This window comes from Leuciscus leuciscus, assembly GCF_965113295.1.
Source record: "Leuciscus leuciscus genome assembly, chromosome: 5".
NCBI classification, from domain to species: Eukaryota; Metazoa; Chordata; class Actinopteri; order Cypriniformes; family Leuciscidae; genus Leuciscus; species Leuciscus leuciscus.
This window is the reverse complement of record NC_138729.1, coordinates 36649415-36671432: the sequence shown is the minus strand read 5'-3', so window position 1 is coordinate 36671432 and position 22018 is coordinate 36649415. Positions and strand designations below refer to the sequence as shown.

General features: G+C 37.1%; 6 protein-coding genes across 10 annotated transcripts in view; 5 read left to right on the top strand and 1 right to left on the bottom strand.

The window, feature by feature from the left end:
• The window catches only part of unc5db (unc-5 netrin receptor Db), a 206204-nt gene extending 201799 nt beyond the window's left edge, over window positions 1–4405 (top strand). For both annotated transcript variants that reach the window (XM_082169790.1, XM_082169789.1), the window contains exons 16-17: window positions 186–364; window positions 1196–4405. In XM_082169790.1, coding sequence (XP_082025916.1) covers window positions 186–364; window positions 1196–1379 — 363 coding nt within the window. In that variant the 3' untranslated portion in view covers window positions 1380–4405. The remainder of the gene's footprint in view (window positions 1–185; window positions 365–1195) is intronic.
• Window positions 4406–4952: 547 nt separating this feature from the next.
• hdr (hematopoietic death receptor) lies at window positions 4953–9715 on the top strand. Of its 2 annotated transcripts, none has more exons than XM_082169796.1 (10): window positions 4953–5128; window positions 6109–6250; window positions 6346–6474; window positions 6653–6764; window positions 7246–7337; window positions 7528–7617; window positions 7704–7744; window positions 7889–8170; window positions 8934–8970; window positions 9059–9715. In XM_082169796.1, the coding sequence occupies exons 1-10, from the start codon at window positions 5108–5110 to the stop codon at window positions 9349–9351; spliced, it is 1239 nt and encodes a 412-aa protein (XP_082025922.1). In that variant the 5' UTR covers window positions 4953–5107; the 3' UTR covers window positions 9352–9715. The 2 variants fall into 2 exon arrangements, with proteins under 2 accessions (XP_082025922.1, XP_082025923.1); XM_082169797.1 differs by having other exon boundaries at window positions 4959–5128; window positions 7889–7987.
• Window positions 9716–10404: 689 nt separating this feature from the next.
• cyb561a3a (cytochrome b561 family, member A3a) lies at window positions 10405–13608 on the top strand. 3 transcript variants are annotated; one of them, XM_082169808.1, is made up of 7 exons: window positions 10405–10719; window positions 10944–11105; window positions 11308–11504; window positions 11745–11953; window positions 12521–12675; window positions 12935–13103; window positions 13290–13608. In XM_082169808.1, the coding sequence occupies exons 3-7, from the start codon at window positions 11318–11320 to the stop codon at window positions 13311–13313; spliced, it is 744 nt and encodes a 247-aa protein (XP_082025934.1). In that variant the 5' UTR covers window positions 10405–10719; window positions 10944–11105; window positions 11308–11317; the 3' UTR covers window positions 13314–13608. The 3 variants fall into 3 exon arrangements, with proteins under 3 accessions (XP_082025934.1, XP_082025935.1, XP_082025933.1); XM_082169809.1 differs by having other exon boundaries at window positions 10406–10719; window positions 10944–11058; XM_082169807.1 differs by having other exon boundaries at window positions 10406–10719; window positions 10944–11195.
• A 673-nt stretch (window positions 13609–14281) lies between these two features.
• Window positions 14282–15874, top strand: LOC309498861 (histone H4). The gene has a single exon (XM_082169811.1). The coding sequence runs from the start codon at window positions 14332–14334 to the stop codon at window positions 14641–14643; it is 312 nt and encodes a 103-aa protein (XP_082025937.1). The 5' UTR covers window positions 14282–14331; the 3' UTR covers window positions 14644–15874.
• A 1122-nt stretch (window positions 15875–16996) lies between these two features.
• On the top strand, window positions 16997–18423 carry histh1l1 (histone H1 like1). Its single transcript, XM_082169810.1, has one exon. The coding sequence runs from the start codon at window positions 17060–17062 to the stop codon at window positions 17660–17662; it is 603 nt and encodes a 200-aa protein (XP_082025936.1). The 5' UTR covers window positions 16997–17059; the 3' UTR covers window positions 17663–18423.
• Window positions 18424–18822: 399 nt separating this feature from the next.
• Window positions 18823–21737, bottom strand: drd7 (dopamine receptor D7). The gene has a single exon (XM_082169299.1). The coding sequence runs from the start codon at window positions 21115–21117 to the stop codon at window positions 19771–19773; it is 1347 nt and encodes a 448-aa protein (XP_082025425.1). The 5' UTR covers window positions 21118–21737; the 3' UTR covers window positions 18823–19770.
• Between the last annotated feature and the right edge of the window lie 281 nt (window positions 21738–22018).

The window sequence follows — 22018 nt, the reverse complement described above, 5'->3', positions numbered from 1 at the left end:
ATACCAATAATAAAATAAAGAAATAATGAAAGAGCTACTATTAACTATTCTTTAAAAAATGTGGGTCTTTTACTATATGGGGAAAATATATTATAAACCTTTCTAGTGTGTCAGTGGTTTTTCAAGCCCCTTTGTAGATGAACACAAATGCATGTTTTTTTTTTGTTTGTTTGTTTGTTTTTCAGAGTGAGAAAGAGACGGTCCCATTTTTTATGCAGGCAGATTGCACGGTGACGTCACAGACAGGGGCCAAAGCCTTCAAAATCCCCCTGTCCATACGTCAGCGGATATGCACCACCTTCGATACTGCCAACGCCAAGGGCAAGGACTGGCAGCTCTTAGCTCAGAAACTCCACATTCAAAGGTGAGCGCCGGAGAGATATAGCCAAGGCAACAGGACTGATTGAAACTTATTGCGGCAGTGCTCACTTTGTTAACAATGCCCTTGAATAATAAACTGAGACTGCGCTCCACTTTGCTCTATCATTTCACTCAGAACTCATATTCTTCAGGCTTTTCATCTTTATTGAATTCAGTTTCTGCAAAGGTTAGAAGTTAAAGAACCACTAGAGACTGGAGAGATGAGAGCCACCTTCCCTTTATCTATAAAGTGATTGTATGACATATTGATAGTTTATGCTGATATTTATTTCTGTGTAGATGATCTACGAGCTGAAACCCTTAATTTTCCTTAAATTTCCTTAATAAATCTGAATGATTTATTTGTCAGTTGGGTCTTTTTTAACAAGACTTGCTACCAAGTAACTCCACAAAAGGAAACCATGCAAATAAAAAGAGAACAGAGCAATTGAAGACCTTTTTAATTCTCCCTGGTACTACTAATATTTTAATGGGTCATTTATGAGAACAGTTCTGAAGATATGAACTGGTATTACAGTTCTGTAAATTGTGCCATTTACAATAATCAAATGGCAATTCAGAATTGAATTATGTAAACATTATGTTACCTTTACTTGAACCTATGCTGTGCTACATGACCATTTGAGTTTGGAATTATATTACAACACTGCCATCTACTGGCACTTTACATGTGACAGTGCAGACGACATGTATTTATTTAAACTGTTATCCCTAATAAAACAAAAGAAGGAGAGTAGGTTGACACTCAAAATAGTCTCTTGATATGTACTAGCATTTTCTTCTATTGTGAAACCTCCATTTCCTTCCTGCACAGGAACCTGTCTTACTTTACCAAGCAGAAGAGTCCCTCTGCTGTCATTCTCAGTCTCTGGGAGGCCAGGCATCAGGACAGTGGAGATCTTGACTCACTTGCAAGTGCTTTGGAGGAGATTGGAAAGATCCACTGTAAAAGTCTGCCTCAGAGTCCAGATGAGAAAGAAACAGACTTTACGTTTTGAGGGACTATTGAAGACTACACTTATTCCACCAGGTGCAATTCGCCAGCATCTTCAACCAGCTAAGGTATCCGGGCTGAGAGAAGCCTGGGACAGGAGGCGACCAATCAGACAGTTTCACGTATCTGACCATGTGCAAGTTGGCATGAATTCGGCACAGATTCAACAGCTTCAAAATGCTTTTCTCGAAGCAAACATCACAGTGCCAATCCATCACATCTTACATGAAATTCCGCCTTAGCCTTTCTTTGGTGTTTATGATTTATTTATTTATTTTTATTGTGAGGGATTTTATTGGTGGCCAGGCAGGGATTTTCTTGAGCCTTTCCTTAATCTTTTCCTATTTCTCCAACAGTGTCCCAGAGTTCCGCAGTATTTATATTCCTTCTGCATGTTACTACTGATGTGTGCTTTGTTTGCACTATATGATGTTTAGAGAAGGGAAGAGAAGGAAATGCACTCCTGAAAACACATTGTGATCGTGGCTCACTCTGTTCTTTTATTTCTATTGTTGTTTTATTGTCATTTTGCCGTCTTAATGAGATCAGTTGAGGAATAATTATGAATAATATATGGTGATATAAAGATTCTAACTTTTTTTCAGCTATGAAAGTTATGCAGGTTAGGGGGTAAAAAATCAATTACGTTTTTCCCTCTGAAGACCTTAAAGCATAACCCATCACACGCTTAAATGCATTACTCTGTTCCTGTGAGCGTGTGTGTAGTCATCAGGAGCGGTATCATGCCTTTTGTAGAGAGCGTCAGGCCTGAGACGACCTTAAGAAGCGTTTACTCACGCCATGCAACGGCAGCACATACCTTTTGTTAACATTTAGAGCTTTCTTTTGAAATGCAGCTGAAAAGGAAGAGCTCCAAGAGACCTCTGTAAAATTAGCCTCTCTTATCTCCTCTGACCAAATTCCACCGTGCAGTGAGAAACACAATGGGGGAACACGGGCCGGTGAGCAGAGAGAGTTATAATTAAGGTCTGATAAAAGGAAAGGAGCTATGTGGAAAAATGCTGTCAGAATTGCAGGGGGAAAAAAGTTATGTCCTGCTTTTCCAAGTCATCTACTTCATTAACCTTCTCTCTCAAACAGAAATGCCTCCAAGAGCTCACTTGATTTGTTTTTTAGTTTTAGACACTACAACGCTCACCACTGCTTATACTGGATATTCTTTTTTATATTTTAATTGTAGTTTTAACATAAGTTTTATGAAGCATTTAACAAATCTGATCATCACTGAGATCAGTAGCCTGTTTAACTTACTTAGACGCTGCTAAACCACCAGTTGTCCACATAACTATCAAATAAATGAAAATCTTTATTTTATTTTTATTTATTACCAAATTTGCTGTCACCCCCTCTAAAATCGAATTAAAACACATTGTGTCGTCATTTTAATGAATTTGAAAGAAAATTGCTTTTGTGCTCATTAAACTTTATTCAAGTTCATATTTATGTCCAAATGATGGAACATGACGTTAAGCTTCAAGTACAGAAATAATTCAAGCAAAAAAACAAAACAAAAAAAATCTAGAAATGGCTATCAAACCAAACTTCAGCAAACACTTTCAACAACAACAAAAAAAATCAGCAAAACTGATTTTGCCCTATTATTGTAGACTACAGTTATAGTGGTACTATTTGATAAACTAGTACAAAGCCTTCAAACGGTAAAGTTGATAATAATCCGTCCCATGTTCATGTTATATTTAGGCCTTTGCTTCAAATTATGATTCTTGTGCCTTGTATAACTTCTGTAAATGGTGAATGTTGTACAGGTTCTGAAGATGGTTCTGAATCATGCAAATGTACTGTAAAATATCAGTTTAAAAAAAAAAACACTATATTACACTGATATGCAGGGGTCAAGAGCTTTTCTAGTGCTAAATATACTTGTTTGGTATCGCCAGGCCAGCTTTGTGGTATATTGTATCTATGATTATGAACATTTTGGATGTTTTCTGTACAGTAGAGTTTGCGGATGTATATGCAGTCTTTTGGAAATAAATGTACAGCTAAAGAGAGCTGCAACTCTAGCAAACATGCCCCATGTCTTTATTCTCTTTCCATGTGCGGATGTCAGGCAGGCAGATAATGTAATATGCCTGTCCGTTTCTGCGCCTTACAGAAACGGCACAGGACGTTTGCATTGTTCTGCAACTTGTTCCTCTTAATCTGAGCAAATTTAGTTCTTAAAAATTAAACTAATATCCTGATGAATCTCTACAAAACAAGGTGATTAACACATACACTTCTGTGTTTAAGACATACAGTAAATCAGCCCAATATCCTCAGAACTGTAACCAATAGTGGAATGAAATGAAAACGTTCATTTCAGCAAATTTAATGTCTCAGACACGCCATAATTTAGTTTTATAAATGGCTGATGCAAAGTCCACAGCTGGTAGTCTTATCTCAAACAACCCCTCCTCTTTCAGTAACTTCTTATCAAAGGACACATAAGGGACTAAAGAGTCAGCCCTCATAACCATGGTAACTACGAGTTTGTTTGTTCTTGTTAATGTTAGATCAATTCTTTGAGCAACATTGAGAAATATGAATAAGCAAATGCATCTTAATAAAACTCCAATTTGAAGATGATACAATAACAGTGTGTATACAGCCAATTCCATTAAAGAAAAGTCACCTAATGTTGCTGTAATTGGTTGTTTGGCATCTCTGTCTGAAGAAAGGCAGAGGGAAGAAAACTAAATCAGTTTTCAGGAAGCAACAAAACAATGTAGGCTAGTGACTAGATTTGTCGAAAGGAAAGAATGCTGCTTTCAATGGGCCACAGTAATGCCTTACAACAGACCATACAAATATTGTAGTTTATCTGGAAAACTTATCACTAATACAATTAAAACTTGGTTGAAAAATCCCGGTGTAGGCTAATCTAATTGCTAATGAATGGATCACATGGTTGATTGTGTTTGAGTATAAGGAGCGACCTTTGTCTGCATTCTGAAGCATCAGTATGAAATTCCCCTTAGACTTGATACATGAATAAACAAACAGAAGTCCCACCTTCCTCCGTACACTGCAGTCAATTAGAGTATCCGCCAGTTTCCTGTGTTTACAGTGTCGCTCAACAGTCATAGTATCGCACTGTCACAGGCAACTGTCTGCTAGATAGCGCCAAACTGACGGAGATGACCTTGCATTGCGGAAACTGATAATAATGGTATGTGTGCGTTCAGATGTCCTGAGAATATACGGTTGTTGGAGATTCACTCACATGGTTATTTGACTAAAGTTTACACGTAGAAAGATTATCTGGCCCTATATTTTTCCAAGATGTGAGAAAATATAGACAGACATATTTTAAAATATTGAAATATATAAAGTAGTTATTCAACACGATGTGAAGTTTGTAAGCGATTTGTGTGCCAGTTGTCTCGGGAAGTCCTGAGAATGTATGAATCCCACTATAGCGAAGGCTTGGTTCACTAAAATAATTAGATCACGTGACTAACGCTCAGACACTTATGAGGGCAACGTCACAAGAAACCTAATTAATATTCATAAGGAAAGCCTCGGCCATAGTAGGATTGGTCACTTCGCATTCAGTGTGTTCAGGTTTGAAGAAGCGCTCAATTCCATGATATAAGACCGGAAGTTTTCTCAACAGCTAAATACTGAGGTGCGTTATCAGTAGGATGGTGTTGGGACTTAATCTTCTTTCAGTTTATACGGAGAAAGTGACACAATGATTTGACTACTATGCGATACATTATTTTCTTGGTAAGTGAATTCAACATTTATTTAATTTGTTTTTAGATACCGTATATTTGAATGTCGTAATAGAGAAACTTTGAAAGTTTAGTTTGCTTCATGACGCGTTAAATTGAGACATGCTTGGACTGGTCGGCGGTGATAAACCACCTGGCACAACAGATCTTTGTCAATTAAAAAATACAAAAACTTTAAAATAATTAGAAACCATGGAGTAGCCTCTGAATCAATATTTGATCTACCTCTATATACAAATCCTCACATAACTTTAGTCTGTTTTAACAGTTTTAACGTGGAAAATGGAATGATAATGACTTAATCTGAAAATTAAGTCAGAAAATTAATCTGAAAATTGAATAAGCATGGAAATAAATAGGTTGTGTGTGTGTGTATGTTAAATAAATGTGTATATGATATATATATATATATATATATATATATATATATATATATATATATCCTGTACATACACACACACACACACACACACACACACATACATATAATTTACACAGGTTAATATATATGATATACAAATTTATTTTGTTATGTGGAACATAAATCAAGATATTTTGAAGAATGTTTGTAAGCAAACTTTTGTGGGGGGGACCATTGATTTCTATAGTATTTCTTTTCATACTATACAAGTCAATGGTGCCCCACAACTGTTTGGTTACCGACATTCTTCAGAATATCTTATTTTGTGTTCCACATAACTAAGAACTTCATATATGTTAGGAACAACTTGAGGGTAAGTAAAGTAAGACAGAATTTTCATTTTTGGTTGAACTATCCCTTTAAGTTTCTAACACATATAAACAAACTCAAGTGTTCTGAGACATAAAATGAAAGGTGCGCTAAGATTTACACCAATAGGTGTCAGTATAAGATACAACACCACTTGATCACAGGCTATCCATTATTATTTACCAGAAAGTCAGTCTTTATTGAAGCACACATCATCTTTTTACTGTTTCTTCTGTGTGTAGGTTTTGTTGTTGCTAAATATCAGTCACTTGGATCTGTCCTGGGCTCAAGGGTCCATCAAGAACAGATCAAGCCGGGATGTTTCCTGCAGAGAGAGCCTGGAGTATGAACATGATAACATCTGCTGCCTGAACTGCCCTGCTGGTGCATGATAATAAAAAATAAAAAAAACACTTTAAGTTCTGGTTAGACAATGTCTTGTATGTGCACTTACATTCGACCACCTCATCTTTTTGCAGGAACCTATGTGAAAACGGCCTGCCTTACTGCTTCAAAAAAAGGAGAGTGTAAAACATGCGAGTTTGACACCTACACTGAGCATGAAAATGGACTGAAGAAGTGTTTATCGTGCACCATGTGCCGTATAGGTAATTCTGTTATTTGAACAGTGTCCCATACTGCCACATTTTTCAGATTTATGCAAATTCTTTTAACACAAACTTTTAAGGTCATGCAAGCCAAATAAATTTTGTGCTCACATTATAGATTTCAGATATATTTAATTGTAAATTGACTGCTATTTGTGCTCCTTCTTTCCTTCTGTAGATCAGGAAACCACTGAGAAATGCACAATTACCCAGAACACAAAGTGCAAGTGCAAACAGGGGTCATTTTGCTTACCTGACCAGGCATGTGAGGTGTGCAAGAAATGCAGCAGGTAAGTTCTTAATGTAAAATTTGATCAAAACTTAGATTTTGGACAAAGAAGTCTCATGTTAATCAAACTGATTAGCATGAACAGATAGCACACCCAATAATGAAAATGTGCACGAACAAACTTCATTGGTTCTGGTATGACAAGCAAGCACTTTGAGCTTCTATTTACTATATTTGATGTGCTCTATTAATTTACATTCATCAATGTTTATATGTGAATAAAATAAGATCTGTTCATTATATAAAGCAATAGTATCTCTTCAGAACTCTTGGAATAAACGGCTCGATTCCCCGGGATTTCTGTCTTTTGAAGCATCAAAGTTTTGGTGGAATAGACTTTCAGTGGTTTCATAAAAAATATCTTAATTTGTGTTTCAAAGATGAACGGAAGTCTTACAGGTTTGGAACGACATGAAGGTGAGTAACAGACAGTAGTTAAATTTTTTTTGTGGACTCAAAATCATTTCATTTGTTGAACCCAGATGCAAAGAGGATGAGGAGATTGTAAAAGGCTGTACACACATTTCCAACACAGTTTGTAGAAAGAGAAGCTCTTCGGGAAGCTCCATCTCAGGTAGTAGAAAACCTTTCTCACCCAATGATTTCAGCTGTATACACACTGTGTTGTATTTTTCACATTCACATTTAAGTAAAGGAAATTATAATTGTTTACTGGGATATTCTGTCCTACATTTGTCTTTTGTAAAGGTTTTGTTTCCATAGTGTTTCTCATAGCGATTACTTGCATCCCATTTGTCCTACAGTGACTTTCATTGTTGTGCCAATAATTGCAATGCTGGCATGCATTTTGAGTATCGTCTACTGGACAAAGTCAAAACCAAGTAAAGGAGCAGGTAGGGCACACATCTTTCCTCAGTTCTTTCAATATTTCTTCCTTGTTTCTTTTTTGCTTATCGTACAACATCTTTTTTAATTCCAGTAAAATCAAGAAGTCCAAGGGAAATGGTTAAGATCTGTATGGTAGGTCAACAAGACATGCATTTGATTTATCAGCCAACACATTTCTTAGCTTTAACCACAGAAACTCATGTATTTTGATGTAACTCAGCACTGATTTGAACTCTGTAAATATGACGACCAGATGACGTCTTTCTTGCCCTGCAGGGTGACAGTGAGGAGGTGATAGAGGAGAGGCAAAATGCCCAGAATTCCAAGACAGATGACTCCTCTCAGCTCCACCCATTTCTTGAGCAAAACGATGCGGTGTGTAACCATGTACCTGCTTCATCAGAGATGGAGAAAGACAGGGGACTAGGGGACAGCCTCCCAAACACCGCCAACTCCTCACAAATTAGCCTGGCCATGTCTGCTGTGCCCATTAACCTCCAGCCCCTCCACACTAACCAGCCTCCAAGCTCTGCAATTGCCTGGCAGCCTCACACTTTGGTGAGAGTTGCCGCTTTCTTTGTATTAACAACACTTCTACCATCATAACCAATGCTTAAGTCTCTGCTTTTAATATTTCCTAAGCCTGAATGGATCGCCTTTGGTCATTTGGAGACAAGATGAAGTAGCAAATGTACTATCTGTTGATGTCTGCATTGTCATAGCTTGCTTTCAGGATAAAGACTTTCCATGTTTTGTAATATTTTGTAAAATCAGGCTTTCTTAAACTAAATTTAACATAGAGAGGTCATGTTTCGCAATATTTTTGCACTCATTTAGATATTGGTGACAGCTTATGCCTTTTGTTCAGCATTTTTGGACCTGATGTCTCCTGTAACTCTTCTGTCTATTTTGGGAATATGTCTTACTCCATTAAATAATGATGTTTATATTGATCTGGAAGCCCAGACTGTATGGCAAAAGATCTAGAATATGCAGTTTATACTGTATAAAAATGTGTGTCTGTCTGTTTATTTGTCTGTCTGTCTGTCTGTCTGTCTGTCTGTCTGTCTGTCTGTCTGTCTGTCTGTCTGTCTGTCTGTCTGTCTCAGTGAGACAAGTTAGATTGACCAAAACTAAGTTATTTAAACCTCTGTAATAAGCCTCATATAAATTTAAAAAAGCTTTGGTTGACATCTTGTTAAAAAATAAGTACCACCAGTAACCACTATTGTAACTGTCAGTAAATCACATTCATTCGCTATACAAATAAATGTGAATTGAATTAAATTACCATGAAATGAAATTCTTCCATCTCTTTTAGGAACGAGAGTTGTCAAGAAGACTTGTTCCTTTGAACGGTAGGGTCATACCTTTTTTCCTTGCATAATTTCTGCATTCGTAAAAAAAAAAAAAAAGGGTTATGCTGCATTGTTTTTACCTTTTCAGGAGATGAATCGTTGAAGAAAACGTTTGATTTCTTTGAAGAAATTGATGTCCACTATCACAACAGATTCTTCAGGTTCATTGGACTGAGTGATAATTCAATCAAAAGTACAGATTCTCTTTTTCCAGAAGACAGAGTTTATGAACTGTTAAAAATCTGGATGGAAAAGGAGGGACTGAAGGCAGATTTCAACAGTCTTATTGAAGCATTAATCTATTTAGACCAAAGGCTGTCAGCAGACAATATTGTTACAAAGGCAATTAGTAATGGTTACTTTAAATATGAAGATGAGTGACTGGATACAAACAAATATTGTCACCCTTTTAGTGACCTCAGGTAGCAAAGGCTTACTTTTGAAGTGTTATTTCCTAACTATTCCAAAATGGAAAGTGTTCCAATATTTATTATGTTGGCCAATAATGTTCAAATGTTTAGAAAAGACAAATGATATGCTGTTGTTTACAAATATTAGTTACATTTGGGAAAAAAAGTGATATGTAAGACTTCTAATATTATGAAATGTTGTGTTACTATTATGTTGTGTGGTCGTATTCTTTCCCATTTTGTAGACAAAATTGTTGTGCATTATGATCTCGAATATGTTAACATATGTCATGTGAATTATTTTGTTGTGAACTAATAAAAGCAATTCATTTGTACATTTTGTTTTTCCCTTAATGATTGTGACTTTACAGTAACGTTTTAAATAATGTTAAGGTTCTGAATATAGTATCCGCAAACTCCGCATACATCTCTGTTGGTTGGACGTTTCTTAAGTTCTAGTATATAAAAACTGTATTTCAGCTTGCTCGCCACCAGAGGTCACCTGGTCTCCTGCGAAATATGGATTTCAACATCAAAATGTATCTTTAGGCTTTACAAATAGTTGAAAAAAGTGGATGACAGTGACACAGATTAGAGATGCAGGACCCACTGGAAAACAAGTTCCAAACCACCGTGTTGCAAAAGAAAAACACTTCATCCTAAATGACACAGGAACGCTGTCTGTGCATTCTGAAGATGCGTGTGCAAAATCCCTAACTTGTGTATGTGTGTGTGTGTGTGTGTGTGTGTGTGTTTGTTTAAATGTAATTTGGGGGACATTTGCCTTACCTAGCTTATGTATTGGTTTTAGAAAATTAGATTCAGTGTGTAAAAAATGGTGTATTAATTGCCTTTTAAAGACACCTTATATAGGCACTTATTGTACGTTATTATTTATATTGCTTTTTTTTTTTTACGTCATTATGTCAGTGTTTTTTTTAGATTAATAATCAAATGTTAAGAGATAATTCAAATAAATTGTGTAATCGTATTTTATTGCGCAATAGGTCGTGTTCACTACACTTCCCATGCACCCTTGCAGTTAAACAGGAAATGCCATGTTGGGTTCTGCGTTTCCCAAAATCATCAGCGCATGAGCTTGGTCGTTAAAGTTTGTACACGCTTATTTTCTCTCTTGCATCACATCTGATTAAATCGGATTATCTTACGTTAACAGTCAATACTGTTATTTAATAGGCAATATTTAAAATAGTTTGCGTGGGTACAGGGTACCTCGTCTGTTTTCGAGTGTCCTCAGACTGGCATTACGTCACAACCAAAAACAACCTGTAAGACACAAACTGCAATGTAAGACTACAAAAAAAGTATTAACCGCTCCGTAAGTCTATTCTTTTATACCACATTGACACCAGAATGTTTTAAATGTTATGTTACATTATGTCATTGCATCATGGAAGCAGTTTGCATAGTTCTCTCTTTGTACAGTATTTATAGTTTTGAGTGACGTAATTTCCATTTCATCCTTACTATTGCTAGTTTTTCCCTTTCTGCTGTTCCTCATTTCTTCTAATGTCTGTTGTTTGCCATCTGGTCTGTTTGCAGACGAAATCGAAAATCATGATGGGGAATTATGGAAAGAGGAACTGAGATCAAGTCAAAAAAAAAAAAAAAAAAACCGTCACGAGGTTGTTTGATATTTGTGAGATACCAGATAAAGGTACAGTGCATTCAGATGTGCTGCACTGCTTATATAGCCTTTTAAAGGTACACTTTGATTGCTTCTTTCTTTTTCTTTTTCTTTTAAATATCACTGCATTGTATTTATTTGAGTTTGAGACATCGCGTTTTTATAAGGCAAGTTGAAATATTATGAAATGCTTATTAATGTTGTTATTTGTCTTTGTGAACACCTCTATGATTTAATACGTGTGTAAGTAAAGTTCATCTGCATTCTCTGTCTCGGCAGCACTCACAGGATGAGAGGAATTGTTGCATTTTACGTTACCTATCTGCTGTGCCTGATATTGGGCATTGTCTGTGTGGTATTAGTAGCTCACTGGAATTACACCTACCGAGGTGGATTTGCATGGGACGGCTCAGCCAAGCACTTCAACTGGCACCCGGTCTTCATGGTCACTGGAATGGTGGTTCTTTATGGGAATGGTATGTTTGATTGGGTATTATTTTGCCTTTTGTTTCATGCTACTGTAGCTGTAACACATTACATTGCACAAGCAATAGTTTCAGCTGTATGTGGTAGAAAGTTTGTGTTTGTTTTAGTTTGCTGTGATACATTGTTTGTGAAATGATATGATTTTAGTTATAGGGAAAAATATTCTACTTGTTTTTTTTATGTCAACTTTCTGTCTTGTTTTCATTAATGTCCTTTTCTTTTGTAACCAGCGGCCGTAGTGTACCGTATTCCTCTGACATGGGGTCACAATAAGCTCCCGTGGAAGCTGTTACATGCTGGGCTCCTGCTGCTTTCTCTCATTCTGTCTGTTCTCGGGCTTTGCGCTGTGTTCGACTTCCACAACAAAAACCACACACCCAACCTCTATTCCCTCCATAGCTGGGTGGGGATTTGTACCACTGCACTTTTCACTGCACAGGTGTGTATCGTGTTGAAACTGCTCATGTACAGTGTAGTAGTTTGTCTTCATTTGTTGTTGTAAACAAGAAGTTAAATAGTTGATAAACAATGAACTTAATTTTCTTTCAAACAAATTGGATACAGAAAATGTAGTCTGACATATTTCATATGTATATGAAGGACCATGGAAGCGTGTTTCCTCTATGAAACACAATTAAAAAGGTAAGTGCGAGTTTTTATCTTGTAATTCTGACTTTTATCTTATAACTCACAATTGTGGGTCTGTATCTCACAATTCTGACTTTATTTCTGGCAATTATGAGTTTATAACTCACAACTCTGACTTTTTTTTCTCAGAATTGTGAGCTATAAACTTGCAATTGCAAGTTACAAAGTCAGAATTGTGAGATATAAACTCACAATTGCGATTAAAAAAAGTCTGAATTGTGAGATAAAAAAGTCGCAATTACCTTTTTTAGTTTTATGCCGTGGCAGAAACATGCTTCCATAGAGGAAGTAAATTAAAAGTATGAATCTTCCCACAGGAACTAAAAAAATGTCCCTTTCTCTATTTTTCCCCGCCCAGTGGGTCATGGGTTTTACCGTGTTCCTCTTACCTTGCACCCCAATGGCTGCACGTGCCTTTATAAAGCCAGCTCATGTATGGATGGGAGGAATCATCTTGGTACTGAGCATTGTATCTTGCATCTCAGGGATCAACGAAAAGCTATTTTTTGCACTGTAAGTGACATGAATCTGCTATTGCAGGTGAAGAACCTATGTATATATGGCTACTAATGTTTGAGAGATCTTCATGGATCGTTTGTGCTGTTTGATTTGGTAGATCTGATCATTATGGGGTAATCGATATGTTTTAAGATTTTCAGTATGATGTAGAAAGAAGAAGATAAAAAAGAACATGTATTCATAAATGTAGAGCTCTCAATAGCTTCAGTGTGGTGCCATAGCAAATGCGTTCTTCTATTGGTTCTTTCCACAGAAAAGGAAACACCAATGGGACGCTGCCTTATTCTGCATTACCACCAGAGGCAATCACTGCAAATTCTTTGGGAGTCATCATTGTAGCGTTTGGATTGGTTGTTTTGAAAATCTTGTCCAATCAGATATGGCAGCGTCCTGAGCCAGGCTATGATGAGGGAGTTTACAGGGTAAGACAAAGGATTTTAAGAAAATAAAGAAATGGCTTGCTAACATTGTGACAAACGTCATGTTTAATTATCTTGCCTTAGTACAAACCTCTCTATATTCATAAATTAATAACTAAGAAAGTATTCATTGGAGTAATTTTTTTCTGACATATGTGTTTTTATATTGTCCCTTTCTCTCATTTTCAGCCCCTGGCATATGATGGAAGCTGATGTCTCAAAGCTGAATGTCTGAAAATGTTATATTTATTTGCATTCTGACTGATCAGCTCTCTTCAATCGAAACAAAGTCCCCTAAAATTCCAACCATTTGTCTTTTTATTTCTAATTATACCGAGCACTCCTGGGAAGACATTTAAAATCTTCTCTTTATGTGTTTTTGCTTAGATTTGATTGTGTTGCTGCTGCTGTTTGAAATTGTGTAGAGCAAAGGCAAAATATCATAAATAATCACTGCCTATTTGTCAGTGTTTTGTGCTAATTTATTATTAAAGAAGGCCTCTGTATATAACAAATTATTAATATCATTTTATGAAACATCAATGTTTGTGTCTGAGAAAGGAAAACCAGATGAAGGTATTTCCTCTTTGTTTGTCAAACCGGTTCAAACCGGCTGGGAAGGGCATTCAAACCAGACAGGGACAAACCACCACGCGTCGTCATCAGTGAATAACCAATAGGAAACCGAGACAGTCTCGTACCAATCAAAGCGCTGGGCAGAGGTGTTTAAAATTTACATATTTCAGTAAAAATCCAATCAGCTATTGTTTGATAGTTTGAAATATACGCACTAAAACTCAAATGTAATGCAAATCCATACTAAATTAGGTCCGAAAAGTAATGTAATTATAATACTCAGAAAAACTAGCAGACAGCATATTACAAGGATATAGGATAAGGAGGTCTGTCCGAATTACTGAAATATCGCGAATACCCCAACATAAAGCATAGCACGCTTATACATGTTTATTTCCTTTATACAATCTATGGTTTGTTTGTTATACATTTTCTTCCATTCCATGATCTGTACTCAAAGAAAAGAAACGGAAGCTCAATAGAACATTTCCTATTTCCCTTCTTGTTTTGCAGTTACATGATGTGATGAGCTCCGCCCGCAGTGGCGTTGTGACAAGCATGGTTTCAACAAGGTCCGCTTTAAAGATACTTGTCAGTCTTCCCCAGTACGCCCATTCCATTTCATTCGTGCTCTTTGAAATCTCAGTTAGCTACCATGTCTGGTCGTGGAAAAGGCGGCAAGGGGCTTGGGAAAGGTGGTGCAAAACGTCACCGCAAAGTCCTGAGAGACAACATTCAAGGAATCACAAAGCCAGCTATTCGCCGCCTAGCTCGTCGCGGTGGTGTGAAGCGTATTTCTGGTCTGATCTATGAAGAGACGCGTGGTGTACTGAAAGTGTTTCTTGAAAATGTTATTCGCGACGCTGTAACCTACACCGAACATGCTAAGCGCAAGACTGTGACTGCCATGGACGTAGTGTACGCTCTGAAGCGTCAAGGCCGTACTCTGTATGGTTTTGGCGGTTAAATTTCACCCGGACAGGATAAAAAAAAGAAGAAAAAAAGGCTCTTTTAAGAGCCGCCCAAACATTCGATCAAAAGAGCAAATTAATCTGTCTTAATGTATACTTTATTATTTATTTTAAATAATTGTTTAAGTTTCCCACAACACATTAGTTTATATTGTGTTCATATTGTAAAATGGAACAGAACAAAAAAGCAAGCTGTTTATGGTTAATTACATGAATTAACAGTAGGCTACTACTTTTAACAACATTAACATGACTTAACAGTTCATTAATTAGTGGGTGCTCGGACAGAAATGTGAGGATTTTTTTGTTTTCATTTACTCTTAAATGTATATAAACTACTAATTATTAGTATAAACCACTAATTATAACAACATTTATTGGGTAAAGTTAATAATAAATAAAATAATAAATAATGCATGAATATGTGCGCAGAAATTCGCACAAAAAGGCATCAGAAGTTGTGCCCTTTATTTATTATTGCTTTTATAAAACAGTTACACCATAATAAACCACCATTATTTTTTTCAATAAGATAGTCCCAGACATCATAAAGCGTTCCTATTCAGTACTGATTGGTAAATAGTAGTAGCCTAGCTATGTTAGATTACACAAGGATGGTTTATTTAGTTGCATAACTACGTTTTGTAATGTCACGGCCTTTATCTTCAAGCGGAGGAATGGGTACTGAAAGAATTTGCTTAGTAAAATAACGTTTTAATGATATTTTCACTTTTAACAACAAACTCGAGTAAGCACAAAATTCCTGGCCTGTAATTAATGTATTTTAATTATTATAAGAGGTATGCTTAATTGTGACTATAGCCATGTATGGCTTATATAGCGTTGTTAGGCACAACACACCGCAGAGTGACCTTACTCACAAACAACACCACATAATATTAAGAACACAAATTTTCATTAAAGCATACTTTTTGTTGCATATCTCAAGCAGTTTTATGTGGTCTAGGAATGACAATTAATGCATTTGCTTAATAAAATTATTAAGAATACAAATATTCACTAAAACATAAGCACATTTTCATAAGCAACTTCATTAAATGTTATTCTTCCGCAAGCAGACAACAGAAAGCTGCTAGGCGTATTAACAGGTCAAAGTCATTACATCTGCTGGAACAACTTATTGACCAATCAGCATCCAGGGCCGGAACTATCCGTTTTGTGATTTGTTTTGAGTGAAAATCAACTGTTAATAAAAGTATCATTTATCATAGAAATTTGTTTGTGGTGTCATAGTTGATGTTTGATAGTATTGCTAATGAATTTTAGGCTTGAGTCCACATGCTTTCAGTTTAGTCTAATGTTTAAGTAGCCTACTAAACTCAAATTACGTTTTAAATTGAACGTGACTCTGTCACACACATTTATGAAATATTTAATAAATATCTGTGACAGATAAATAGTTTTATTGTTTAAAGTCGATCAACATCGCAGTACACAAAGTGCAATATTTTATTACCCTGCTGGCCAATGAAGCAACGTGTTGAAAATCCTCGCTGTTATGCCTCCTAAAAGGGGGCTAATTACCTTTTTACAACGACTAAATATAATAAGAATAATAGTAAAGTGTTTAATAGTATTGGTGTATAAGTATTTAAAATGGTAATAAATACATTAATACAACATTATACTCCAAGATTGCTTCCTGCTGTTGTCGCACACCTCTACACTTTCTCTTCGGACAAACAATTCAGCCTACTCCCGTTTTATTAATGACGTACAACGTCTTTAAATGTGTGTAATGTTGGGAAACTTGCTTGCAAATAAGTTACTAGAATCATGTACTGGATGTTCAGATATGATTATTGATAGATCGTTGTAGAAAGAATGTCCGAGAGATTAGGGGAGGTTGAAATGGCGACAGCGCTGATCTGTGTTACCTCCACTAAAGAAAACCGCTTAATTTTTTTATTCCGTGAGTATTCTCTGTCTAAAACCACCACAAATGTGTACATTAGGGTCTTCTTTATGCAAAACATCTATCGTTTTAGTTGTGATTTTCGAATTTTAATATATAATCTACAAAAGAACAGAGGAAGTGCGACGTTTACCGCTGAGACTCGCACTAAATTTGGACGCGTTTTTATTTTTGTACAATAAACGGACCGATGTTTTGCACGAAACATTAGCTGCCCTTAAAGAGGAAAGACTCAGCTATCTGGACGTGGTTTAAAGTCTGCAATCTATCTCTCTGTATCGCGGGAAACCTTGTGTTTTTCAAGATCAGAAAGCACATCTACAAACGACTCCGTCCTGTTGAGAGCGTCGGTTGAGGCGGTTGAGTCTATATGGTTCTCATCTCCCGTTTAAATCCCGCCCTCAGCTGTTGGATGTAAACATTGTTTGTTTGACAGCTCTGTACTACGAGACATCGGCTCTAAGTTTACTGAAACTATGACAGAAACTGCTCCTGCTCCCGCGGCTGCTCCGGCCAAAGCCCCGAAGAAGAAGGCGGCAAAGGCGAAAAAGCCTGGAGCAAGCGTGTCAGACCTTATCGTGAAGGCGGTGGCCGCTTCCAACGAGCGCAAAGGAGTTTCCCTGGCGGCTCTAAAGAAGGCTTTGGCAGGTGGTGGATATGACGTTGAGAAAAACAACTCTCGCGTCAAGATTGCTCTGAAATCTCTGGTGAAAAAGGGGGCGCTTGTTCAAACTAAAGGCACCGGGGCATCCGGATCTTTCAAGGTGAGCAAGAAACCAGCCGCCAAGAAACCCGTCAAGAAAGTTGTGGCGAAACCGAAGAAGCCAGCAGTGAAGAAGGCGGCGGCCAAGGCGGCGAAGCCCAAGAAGGCAGCGGTAAAGAAACCTGCCCCGAAGAAGTCTCCCAAGAAAGTGAAGAAACCGGCAGCGCCCAAGAAAGCCACCAAAAGCCCGAAGAAAGTGAAGAAACCGGCTGTGAAGAAAGTTGCAAAGAGTCCTAAGAAGGTCAAAGCAGTGAAGCCTAAAGCCGCAAAGCCCAAGGCTGCCAAGGGGAAGAAGACATCCGCCAGGAAGAAGTAGATTGACAGACTTCACTCCATAAACCAAAGGCTCTTGTAAGAGCCACCCCATCTTCACTGAAGTGCAAATGTTCCTGATGCATGTAAGAAGGCTACTGCCTTTTTATAGACTGAGAAAATGATTTTTAGGTTGGATGTGACGCTGTTTTGAGCTGTCTTGTTTTAGAGTCTCATTGCTTAAAAAAAAAAAAAATCACCAGCGCGAGCGGGCAGATGCTGTGTGGAAGACTTTTATCAAGATCGGTTTACTTTGTATAACGTTAAACACATGACAGTCTCTACCTCTGTACCTGATACACAAAGCCGATTACTTGGTGTAGATTTTCAACCCTTCAGAGATTAACTTATACAGAAGAGTCCGCTGGTTGGAAAGTGTCCAAAATGTGCATTCGTTAACATATAACGTTATAAATAACGTTACCGTTTGCTCAAAGTCCATCGTGTGCGAGCGTGAGTGCACGTGCGCATGTGACTAAAAAAGATGATGAGTGTGTTTTATCACTATGATTCGTTATATTTATATTTTGTATTGGATTATACGAGACTTTCCTGTAAATACAGCAATACAGAACAAACACTTAATTTATTCATAGTTAAGCGATGGTTTGTTAAAGGTTACTACCAAAGGCAAAATACATTCCATCAGTGAAATGACTTGTTTGTGTTTTTTTGTATACTGTTGTTCTTAACATTTATCCATAAACTTATATTTTGTTCAAAATTTGTTATAAAACTCCTAATAAAACAAAAATATCAAAATGATATGAGTGCTCATTTGTCTTTATCTGCTCAATGTAGGCTATACTATGCTTGTTCAATTGTTTGTTTTTTAATTAAGGAGAATGTTTTCTTATTAAAAGTAATTTGTAAACATATTTTGGGTAGACCTTGTTTTATCAATACATTTAATTATTTATTTCTGTAAAAAAAAATCAATTTTGTTTAAACTTCATATGAATGTATATATGAAAAGATCCTGTTACTGAATGATTTCAAAGTTTGACTATAGACCTTATTCACAGCAGCGCCATCTTTGATTTTTAACGGGAATGAAAGCGAGGCTGCAGGATAGACAGACATCTGTTTTTGTACAATTACTGAATGTGTTTTTTGATTGTTGTGCTCACGAAAAAAACTACAGACAACATTAGCTGTGGAAAATTATAAGTGATCTATCTAGGAGCCTTATAAAGCTTTTTACAGCGGATGCCATTGAAAACACACAGCCTCTCTTTCATACCTCATGGCGCTGCTTTGAATAAGGTCTATTGTGATTGGTTTTTTGTTGTTGTTTTTTTTCATTGGTTTTTTCATTTTAAATGGTCCTGTGGAGTGGAAAATGTACACATTTTTCCAAGTAGTCAATCAAATAATATATAAACCAGAAGATATTATAAAATAATGAAATATTTAAGATGGAGTATTGGCTATTGCATATCACACTGCAGGACAACAACTTCCTTAAAGCAATTCATGTAAACTATCCTTTTATACATCTATATCTTTTAAGTCTCAATTGTATTATCTTAAAACAAAATCCCAGCCTCCAACAGGTTGGACATACTGTGAACAAATCGATTATATGAACATAAGCTTTGTTTGGACAAAAGAGTTGCCACACAGATTATAATTCTCAAGATAGTTGCATGAATCTGTTTAATATTTTCCATTGATCTCATATGCCATGCTCAAACAAACAATTAAATAAACAAAAAATCTGTCTTTCCCTTTAAGAGAGAATAGAGGACATTTCAAAGTCAGGGGTTATTCATTTTCAGCAAAGTGAACAAAAATGACAGACAGAATATGATTATTATTTCCTCCACTAAGTTAAACCGAAAAATACTGGGCATTTTCAAGAAATAACAGTTGATAAAGAATTATGAGCTTTAGCTGGTCAACTAAATGTATGGTTCTATAGGATATTTAATTATATCTCATAGTGAGAGTGACCTTTTGAAAGATTCATGAGCAGCAGAGTATGTAGAAACAGCATTAAAAATCTGTTCTTTATAGAGAATATTGGCTTATAAATCAATTAGTCTCACTCAGTTTGTCAAATTCATACAAAATAATGACTCTCAGTCAAAGAACACCTAAACATACAGATCACAGTATCCCAGAGATAGGAGATTCGCCTTCATTATGAACCACATGTTCAAGAGACACTAACTCGTCTGCTTTTGTAAATGGTATGATTTTATCCAAGGATAATTCTGTTTCTCCATGATCTACCATAGGAGGCCTCTCCCCATAAACAAAGTTACATTCAGTCTCAAAAGGGACTTCAGCCATCTGTGACACTGTATCAAAGCACATGTCTTTGTCACTTCCCTCCCTGACAGCGTGCGGATGCAGACAGGGGTGACCGAAGAGGTGAACGTCTCGAAGGTTCGTGGAGTCGCGATGATACGACACCAGCTCGTTGCTGAAGTCAACCGTTTGAACAGTATTCCGAGAACACAGCTTCCCACATCCCAAGAGACTGGAGAATGCTTTGCGGAATTCTGCATTAAAGGCATAAACTACAGGATTCAAAGTAGAGTTTGCCCACCCACACCACACAAACACATCAAAGGTTGTCTTATTGACACATGGGATCTGCCCGGCATTGTGGAGGCCAGGGTCACAAAATGGCACCATGCAGTTGAGAATGAAGAAAGGAAGCCAACAGCAGACAAACACACCCATGATCATCGACAGAGTTTTCAGGACTTTGGTTTCCCTCCTAAATGAGCTTTTTAACTTCTCTTCAGGAGCTTTATTGCAGCTTTGGCAGGACTGAACATGTTTAATGGTGCACTCTTGCATTGATATCCTTCGGATCTGCCTTTGCGCTATGAGGAAGACGCGTGTGTAAGTGACAATCATTATGGAGACAGGGATGTAGAAGCTGATTAGAGATGAAGTGATGGCGTAAGTGCGGTTTAAACTGGCATCGCATTTTTCAGACATTTCTACCAGGTCTTCCTCATGGCCGGGAGTCTTATGCCAACTCAGCTGCACGGGAATGAATGAGATCAGAACAGAGAGAATCCATGCCACTCCTATCATGACAAATGCCACTGTTCTTGTCATTTTCTGCTCGTAGCTCAACGGGATGGCAATAGCCCAGTAACGATCCACACTTATGATGCACAGGTTAAGAATGGAGGCAGTGGAGCACATGATGTCAAAGGCTATCCATACTTCACAGAAACTGCCGAACGGCCAGAAACCCATAATCTCAGCTGCTGCCTTCCATGGCATCACAAGCGAGGCAACTAAGAGATCTGAGACAGCCAAAGACACTACAAACACGTACGCCACTTTGGAGCGCAGATGACGGAACCGTACCACTGCGGTGCACACCAGAGCATTCCCTAGAAAGGTGGACAGCACAAAAATAAAAAGCAGACAAGCAGTCGTGGAGCGAGTTATTAGCTCTGAGACATAACCTTCAGTCTGGTTTACCATCTTCTGGGATGTCCCTATTACCCTGGCTGCACCCTGAAAAATGTCTTTTGATCAAGCATCCATCCTCTGGGGAACATTTGCCGATAGTTTAATATCCAAAGACTTAAGGAATTCGTCCATTAATGAGAGAGTTGCCTGTGATAATTGAACATTTCTGAAATAACCTTCCCTCCTTCCTTCAACCAGAGAAGTGAGTGAGAATACAGTGCAGAGGGTGAGACTAATGATCTTGGAAGTAGGACTAGGGGGAGGAGCCTAAGAAAAAAACGGAGAGGGGGAGAATGTGACTCATATCATGTAAATTAGGGCTATGTATTAGCCGCCTATTTATTTATTTAGTTATTTATGATATATTTTATGTTTTCAATTGGGTATTAGGCTTTATAGAAATAATTTGAATGTTTATAATTAAAGAAATAAAGCAACATAAGTGGAAAATCCTGTTTCTTTGAACACAGCTGTCTGACTAATGGAGTTTAATTAGCGTTTATGGATAAATTTACAATTCTGCTCCCGTATGTGCACCATTATCCACGAGATGGCAGTATACGTACATGAATGTCCCACAAGAAAACAGACAGAGGTTCTAGTCTAGTGATGAAAGGTCCCGGTCCGATAACTTCCAAATTCAGGCGAAACGATTCCTTCAAACAGTTCATTTCAAAGAACCAGTTTTCAGCTGTTATTATACGTATTATACGTCATCACGTAGACGTAGTTTCTGACATCGCAACTAGGAATATTACATCTTCAAATAATTTATTGCAAAAAATAAATAAATAATAATAATAATATGCATTGCAATACACAATAGTTCACGGGTTACGTAGCACATATAGCCTATATTTTTGTTGTAAAAGAGGTGTTTATGTAAACCAATATTTCGTAGCCTAGTATAGCC